The sequence below is a fragment of the Triticum aestivum genome, chromosome 5A (genome assembly GCF_018294505.1).
Source record: "Triticum aestivum cultivar Chinese Spring chromosome 5A, IWGSC CS RefSeq v2.1, whole genome shotgun sequence".
Taxonomy (NCBI): Eukaryota; Viridiplantae; Streptophyta; class Magnoliopsida; order Poales; family Poaceae; genus Triticum; species Triticum aestivum.
Window position 1 is genome coordinate 608,113,273 of NC_057806.1, and position 9,256 is coordinate 608,122,528.

Here is a 9,256-nt window from a genome sequence, read left to right on the forward strand (position 1 = left end):
CTACTTCTATAGCTAACGGTTAGCAATAAAGTAAAGTAATTACATGACGTTTATGTTGACACGCAGGTCATAAATAAATTAAGACAACTCCTATGGCTCCTGCCGGTTGTCATACTCATCGACATGCAAGTCGTGATACCTATTACAAGAACATGATCAATCTCATACATCACATATATGATTCATCACATCCTTTTGGCCATATCATATCACATAGCATACCCTGCAAAAACAAGTTAGACGTCCTCTAATTGTTGTTTGCATGTTTTACGTGGCTGCTATGGGTTTCTAGCAAGAACGTTTCTTATCTACGCAAAACCACAACGTGATATGCCAATTGCTATTTACCCTTCATAAGGCCTTTTCATCGAATCCGACCCGACTAAAGCGGGAGAGACAGACACCCGCCAGCCACCTTATACAACTAGTGCATGTTTGTCGGTGGAACCGGTCTCACGTAAGCATACGTGTAAGGTTGGTCCGGGCCGCTTCATCCCACAATACCGTCGAATCAAGATAAGACTAGTAACGGCAAGCATATTGAACAAAATCAACGCCCACAACTTCTTTGTGTTCTACTCGTGCATAGAATCTACGCATAGACCTAGCTCATGATGCCACTGTTGGGGAACGTAGCAGAAATTCAAAATTTTCCTACGTGTCACCAAGATCTATCTATGGAGAGACTAGCAACGAGGGGAAGGAGAGTGCATCTACATACCCTTGTAGTTCGCTAAGCGGAAGCGTTCAAGAGAACGGGGTTGATGGAGTCGTACTCGTCGTGATTCAAATCACCGATGATCCTAGCGCCGAATGGACGGCACCTCCACGTTCAACACACGTACGGAGCAGCGACGTCTCCTCCTTCTTGATCCAGCAAGGGGGGAGGACAGGTTAATGGAGATCCAGCAACACGACAGCGTGGTGGTGGAAGTAGCGGGATTCCAACAGGGCTTCGCTAAGCGCTACGGGAGGAGGGAGATGTGTCACGGGAGGGAGAGGGAGGCGCCAGGCCTTAGGTATGGTTGCCCTCCCTCTCCCCCACTATATATAGGGCCAAGGGAGAGGGGGAGGGCGCAGCCTTGCCACTTCCTCCAAGGAAGGGTGCGGCCAAGGGGGGGAGGATTCCATCTTCCCCAAGGCACCTCGGAGGTGCCTCCCCCTTTAGGACTCTCCCTTTTCCTCTTCTCTTGGCGCATGGGCCTCTTGGGGCTGGTGCCCTTGGCCCATGTAGGCCAAGGCGCACCCCCTACAGCCCATGTGGCCCCCCGGGGCAGGTGGCCCCACCCGGTGGACCCCCGGGACCCTTCCGGTGGTCCCGGTACAATACCCGTGACCCCGAAACTTGTCCCGATGGCCGAAACAGCACTTCCTATATATAATTCTTTACCACCGGACCATTCCGGAACTCCTCGTGACGTCCGGGATCTCATCCGGGACTCCGAACAACTTTCGGGTTACCGCATACTAATATCTCTGTAACCCTAGCGTCACCGAACCTTAAGTGTGTAGACCCTACGGGTTCGGGAAGCATGCAGACATGACCGAGACGTTCTTCGGTCAATAACCAACAGCGGGATATGGATACCCATGTTGGCTCCCACATGTTCCACGATGATCTCATCGGATGAACCACGATGTCAAGGACTTAATCAATCCCGTATACAATTCCCTTTGTCTAGCGGTATTGTACTTGCCCGAGATTCGATCGTCGGTATCCCTATACCTTGTTCAATCTCGTTACCGGCAGGTCTCTTTACTCGTTTTGTAACACATCATCCCGTGATCAACTCCTTGATCGCATTGTGCACATTATGATGATGTCCTACCGAGTGGGCCCAGAGATACCTCTCCGCTTACACGGAGTGACAAATCCCAGTCTCGATTCGTGCCAACCCAACAGACACTTTCGGAGATACCTGTAGTGCACCTTTATAGTCACCCAGTTACGTTGTGACGTTTGGTACACCCAAAGCATTCCTACGGTATCCGGGAGTTGCACAATCTCATGGTCTAAGGAAATGATACTTGACATTAGAAAAGCTTTAGCATACGAACTACACGATCTTTGTGCTAGGCTTAGGATTGGGTCTTGTCCATCACATCATTCTCCTAATGATGTGATCCCGCTATCAATGACGTCCAATGTCCATGGTCAGGAAGCCGTAACCATCTATTGATCAACGACCCAGTCAACTAGAGGCTTACTAGGGACATGGTGTTGTCTATGTATCCACACATGTATCTGAGTTTCCTATCAATACAATTATAGCATGGATAATAAACGATTATCATGAACAAGGAAATATAATAATAACTAATTTATTATTGCCTCTAGGGCATATTTCCAACACTCTGCACTCCCCCACCTTTGATCGCTTTTCGTCGCGAGCTTTCTCCCACTGAAAATAACCGTTGGACCATGTTGTGTCTGAGGCTTGGTTGTGTTAGCCTGTCAATGACACATACACGGTGTCGTGCCACGTCACCACTTCTCGCCAAATCGGTCAAATTGATGTACGCCCAATTTACGGAAAGCCAGCTTGTTGCTTATCAAAATTTTCATGTGGAAAATGTTTAGAATATACTTTTGACCTCTAACAACTAGCCAAACGTAATGGGCATTCAGATGGGAATTGCGTGATTTGTGCTATTCTAGAAGATGCTGACCAGACGATCTTCAGATGCCCCCTAGCCCGCTTCACGTGAGTGCCGTTAGGGAAGCCGCGGGCACGAGCTGGAACCCTTCGTCTGGTGCCGAGCTTCTTACGATCATCTGAGCTCTTCATGGCTCGATTTAGGGCACGATATAATGTTGTGTTGGGGCACTTCAGTGGGTTGTCTGACATATCCGCAACAAAATTACTACCAAGGCCATTTTCCTGGCTCACCCGGTTGTCTGTCTTTCCAAATGCATTCTTGTAACGCCCTCGATGCGGCTATATCTCCCACGTGTCGAAGCACGACTTAGAGGCATAACCGCATTGAAAGCAATGTCGCAAGTGAGGTAATCTTCGCAAACAACCCATGTAATACAATAAGGGAAAAGAGATACATAGTTGGCTTACAATCGCCACTTCACACAATACATGAATAAAGCATTACATCATCCAGTTACACACAAGGTCCGACTACGGAACCAAAATAAAAGAAGACTACCCCAAATGCTACACAGATCCCCGATTGTCCCGACTGGGCTCCACTACTGATCAACTAGAACGAAACAACACGAAGGACAAGATCTTCATCGAGCTCCTCCTTGAGCTTGGTTGCGTCGTCTGCACGGACTCATCGGCACCTGCAAGCTGGTTTTGGAAGTATCTGTGAGCCACAGGGACTCAGCAATCTCGCACCCTCGCGATCAAGACTATTTAAGCTTATGGGAAAGGTAAAGGTATGAGGTGGAGCTGCAGCAAGCGACTAGCATATATGGTGGCTAAACATACGCAAATGAGAATGAGAAGAGAAGGCAAAGCACGATCGATAAACTATGATCAAGAAGTGATCCTAGAACAACCTACGTCAATCATAACTCCAACACCGTGTTCACTTCCCGGACTCCGCTGGAAAGAGACCATCACGGTTACACACGCGGTTGATGCATTTTAATTAAGGTCAACTTTAGGTTTTCTACAACCGGACATTAACAAATTCCCATCTGCCCATAACCGCGGGCACGGCTTTCGAAAGTTCAGATCCCTGCAGGGGTGTCCCAACTTAGCCCATCACAAGCTCTTACGGTCAACGAAGGATATTCCTTCTAGCGGGAAGACCCGATCAGACTCGGAATCCCGGTTACAAGACATCCTCGACAATGGTAAAACAAGTCCAGCAAAGCCACCCGATGTGCCGACATCCTGATGGGAGCTGCACATATCTCGTTCTCAGGGCAACACCGGATAGGTCAAGCTACGAGTAAAACCAGCCCTCAAGTTTCCTCGAGGTGGCCCCGCAGGCTGCCCATTTCGGACCAACACTTATACAAGCACTGGCCCGGGGGGGTTAAAATAAAGATGACCCTTAGGCTGGCCTAACCCAAGGGAAAAAGAGGCTAGGTGGCGAATGGTAAAACCAAGGTTGGGCCTTGCTGGAGGAGTTTTATTCAAAGCGAACTGTTAAGGGGTTCCCATTATAACCCAACCGCGTAAGGAACGCAAAATCCGGGAACATAACACCAATATGACGGAAACTAGGGCGGCAAGAGTGGAACAAAACACCAGGCATAAGGCCGAGCCTTCCACCCTTTAGCAAGTATATAGATGCATTAATTAAATAAGAGATATTGTGATATCCCAACAAAACATCCATCTTCCAAACATGGAACAAGCTTCAATCTTCACCTGCAGCTAACAACACTATAAGAGGGGCTGAGCAAAGCGGTAACATAGCCAAACAACGGTTTGCTAGGACAAGGTGGGTTAGAGGCTTGGTTCAACAATATGGGAGGCATGATAAGCAAGTGGTAGGTATCGTAGCATAGGCATAGCAAAAAAGCTAGCATCTAGCAAGCAAAGATAGAAGTGATTTCGAGGGTATGGTCATCTTGCCTGAAATCCCGCAAGGAAGAAGAGCGAGTCCATAAAGAAGACAAACGGGCGTAGTCGAACGAATCCTCACAACTCCGGAACGAAACCGAAGCTAAACGCGAGAAGCAACCCGGAAAGAAGCAAACAACAAAGTAAACAACCATCACATAAGCATGGCATGATGCACAACCAGGTATGATGCATGTCCGGTTTAAATGAGGCATGGCATGGCAAAATGCACAAACAATCCTACAAATTAAATGGAGCTCAATATGCAACGAGTTGCATATTGACGAAACACCACATGACTTATTTAGTTCTCTCTCGTTTAGGTACTCAACAATATTAAATGTTGTTAGCATGGCAAGAGGTGAAGCATAATGAAACTATCTATCTAGGCAAGTTTAAATGAGGCCGGAACAACACAACGACAAATCCGGAAAATCCCCATATGCATTTAGCAATTTAAACAAACAACAATTTTAAACATTTTAGTTGTTGTTATCATGATGCGGATGACATGAGCAAGTTTTATGCAATATTTATGAAAATGTTGGCATGATAAGATACGATGCATTTGTCATCGTGGCGGAAACGAAAGGGGTGCCACGGCAACGAATCCGAAAGTGATGCCACGGCAACATATCGGTTCCAGTAGCTCATAGAGATACCGGTGCAAAAGGAAGTGGCGGGAGCGAGCAAAAGAAGGTGGGGCGCTCCCGGATACCGGGTGTCCCATGTGTCGACGACATGGCAACCAAGGGTCGTGCACGTAACAAACGGGCACGCTGCAAACACGGGGTTCATCTCGTATCACATAACATGCATTCGGTCCACGGACGGTCGTGTCGATGGTTATACCTTTCGAAGCGTGCCTTATCAGAACGGATCAAGTTCGTAGAGGGAAGTAGGCGTTCTCGCGACGGCGGTAGTGGAAGTAGTTGTTCACGCGACGGTAGTCGGACTTGACGATTCCGTTACATGGGTCTTCGGAAACGGTAGTGGTACCCATTTTGTAGTCGTGCACATTCCGTAGATGTTTGAGGTCAAGGCGAGGATCTTGACGTCCACGGAGTCTTCGAGGGTCGACGGTAGTGGTACTCGGGTCATCGGCAACGGTAGTCGTTCTATGCACCGGGCGTCAAGGTACTTGCCGTTCTTAGCGGTGCCGAAAACGGCGGTAGATGAACAAGATGCGTCGTCGTGGTACTTGGCAAAAATCTCAAAGAAAATGCCTGATGGTCCCCGTACGGGTCTTGGCGACATTCTTGCCCATCCAAAACGAAACAAGACATAAGGGCCTCTGGTGGGCAGCGGGCGAGCAGCGGCAGAAGATGTCGAGCCATAGCTGCTCATGCCCAACAATGAAACAACCAAATCATCCATGACTTGGTGCTGGTGCAGAGCATCAGGAGGCAGGGCGTTGCAGGAGAACGGGGCCGGAGATGGGGGGCGGTAGCAGCGGAGCAAAGCAGAAATGACAGAGCTCGGGGGTTCGTGGTGCAGGGGAGCATGAGAGGCACCATGGACGCAGAGGAGACAAGGTGCACGACGGCAAGGCGGAACAGGCCCGAGGTCGAGGTCGCCAAGGGAGGGAGGCAGCAGGGGTGCGGCGATGCTGATGGCCTCGCGGGCCATGGCGGGCGACGAGCGTAGTCTAGAAGGAGTAGGGCCGACCGAAGCCGGGAGTTGCAGCAGCGAACATGCGGTCGGGCGTGACCGAGAGAGCCGAGGGCTTCGCATGCCAGGAGGATGCGGCAGATGGCAGCGCGACGACCGAAGGGGTCGCAGGCGAGGAGCTACTCTCCTGTGTGTGTAGTGCGTGGAGCGCACAAGGAGAGGAGATCGAGCAGGAGGTGGCGGACGACATCCATGGCCATGGCGGTTGTGGGCGACGAAGCAGCAGAAGCGCGGGCACCGGGCCATGGCGACGGGGAGACGAGGCTTGGGACGACGCAGAGGCGCGGGGGTTGAGGGGATCGGGCGCAGACGTGATGATCTTCCCCTCTCTGCGTGTGGCGGCGCAGGAGGAGGACGAAGAGGAGAGGGTGGAGATGGGGATCGAGAGAGAGGAAAGGGAGGAGGGGATCGGGCCTAGGTGGCTCGGGCGCCTAGGGTTGGAGGAGTTAGATGGGCCAGCTGGGCTTTTCTCTCTCTCTCTCTTCTCTTATATCCTTTAGCAGAAAAGAAAATCAAGAGAGGGAAAAGAAGGAGAGGGTTACGGAAGGATTTTGTGCATAGGGATAATTTCCCCAGACTTGCAAAAATGAGCTTGATCCCGCAAAATAGAAGTGGGCACGCGCTTGAAGTTGAATTCAAACTCATTTGAAATTAATTCAAATGATTTGAATAGGAAGTGAGGTTTGGGAAGGTCCAAAAATGTTGAGACTTTTGGAGGAGCCTCAAAAAAAGAAGAAAGAATTTTCGGCAAGGTTTGGGGATCAACTCGAAGCAGAAAGGCATGGGATTATCTGCACGTGTGTTACGGGTGATTCCAAATTATTGGAATATAATTTATATAGATCCCTAAAATATTGGGAGAATAAGTTTTAAAGAGTAATCACCATAGTGAATATCCCTTGATTTAAATGGACCGAAGATCCATGTAATTTATTTAGTTGAGTTAAGAAAAGAAATGACATGATGCAATGCACATGATGCAAAGATGAAAGCGATGAACCAAACAAATCACACGAAGAAACCCGGAAATCCTGGAAGGCAACTGAAGCTCTGGTCTTGAGGCGTTACAATTCTCTTCTTGCAGCAATGGGAATCATTGGGGAAGAACATGGACAATAAGGACATGCATTGGGCGTTGAACAAGCTACACTACATCCATAGCATCGCCAGAACCCCGTTCCGAGCCTACGTGCTCTTGTCGGGCGTTCCTAGTCTAATCCTCTAGAATTATCTTTAACTCGATCGAACTCCCTTGTTATGTTTTAGGTTTTGTGTTGGGCTCCATGTACTCTGCCTATTGTGGGATTTATTAATTAAAGTCGGACGTTGTTTGCGTTTTCGTTCTAAAAAATGTTACTTGGATGTGAAAGAAATTTTCTCTATTTTTGCTCACACAATTATATCTTATGTTTTCTCTACCGGCTTAGAACTTGAAATTTCCAATAAAAAATTCAAACTCAAGAGGAATTGCATCGTGTCACATTGCATGTTAATGCACACCTCTTCAAAATTAATCACACCAATGCTCATCTTCTGAAAGACCTGCGGTAATTAAGGGCCTATTCAGTCCATAATATTAAAAAAAGTAAGAAAATGAAAAAAGCAAAATTGTAACATGTGCAAACGATTCCTACTAAATGGTTGAATTCGCACTGAATTATAGATTATTTGATTATAACATATGAAAAAATATTTTCAAGAGATACTACTCAACGAACAAAGAATATATTAGGATGAAAATGTATATGACTCAATCATACAAAACAAGCAGACCCATATAGCAAAAATCCCTAATTATTCTGATCTTAAAATTTCATTATGAAATCTTTTGACTCGTAGAGGTCCTAAGTACATATGTAGTATTGTTGGAGCTGATGCATACATTTTCTGATCCCCCTCGTGGAAGTTTTGAACTTTTCATATTTTTCTAATATTTCAAGGATCTCAGATTTTCTAATGGAATACTAAGACGAAGAAAACTGAAGTATTGGAAAGGAAATATTAAAATAATTATAAAGCTATTAAATTAAAAAAACCTTAAAATTATCTATGAACACTCATGAAAAATATGGAAAATGAAAAAATCCGTTACACTATATTTAACCTTATGTGGATATATGAGTGCCCCTTCATGTGTGAGCGATTTTATTTTATGTATGAGGTTTGTGATTTTCTTCTTTGCTTTTTTTCTTTTGTTGGCAGTTCTTTTTTTTTTGCAAAAGAAGCACAGAAAGCCCGCATCGTGTTGATTACATATTTATTGAAAAAGTGTGATATATACAAGGTATGTTATATGCCCAAAGGCCAGGAAGATATAAACTTCACAGGTTGATTTTCTAATTTTATTTTTCCCTAGTTACTAAGCTTTCCTCGTTAGCGAAAACCACCATCCAGTTTGTTAGACACCAAATCTAGAGTTGGACGGATAATTGAAGGATAAACGTATTTTCAGAATTTTTGTTCCCTATCACAACTAGTGCGCCCCATGCCATTCAGCTTATGGGAAAAATAATGAATGCCTACCAACCTTTTCTGCTTGCATGAATAATGCTTTTAGGCCATAGCCCTTTATATACACCACTGCATCTTCCTCGAGCAGATTACAACCTTTGCATGTCCATTTTATATCTTATAAGATGTTGGTAGAACTTTTCTTAGTATTGGTAGCACTAGCTTCGAAAATCAAATAGGTGATGGTCACATATACATATTGAGTAGAGAATGAGAGAAGAAACAACAGAATGTTAGAACCAGTGGGAACAGAAGACATCGAGAACAGCGTTGGAGACACGGGTGAAAGAATCCGAAGGGAAATAGGACATTCTGGATCTTCACGAGAGTACAATGTTACGAAGCTTTCCATTGATCTCTACTCCTAATCTCTACTCTTAATGTCTCAGTTGGTAGATCGCGTTTCGGGTTTTATTTTCGTCCCACCATTTTCGTCCGGTTTTTTTCGTCCCACCATCCACTGGTTTTTTTTCATAGGTTTTTTTTTCGGGGTTTTTTTCGTCCGCTCCTCTCGATCCCTAGAACGACGCCGCCGCCCG

At 46.4% G+C, this 9,256-nt stretch overlaps 1 protein-coding gene across 1 annotated transcript in view; it reads left to right on the forward strand.

The window, feature by feature from the left end:
- Window positions 1–469: 469 nt before the first annotated feature.
- Window positions 470–9,256, forward strand: part of LOC123107922 (triphosphate tunnel metalloenzyme 3-like) — a gene marked incomplete at its 5' end in the record, with an annotated part of 9,734 nt that continues 947 nt past the window's right edge. The window contains one exon of the mRNA XM_044529809.1: window positions 470–492. Coding sequence (XP_044385744.1) covers window positions 470–492 — 23 coding nt within the window. The remainder of the gene's footprint in view (window positions 493–9,256) is intronic.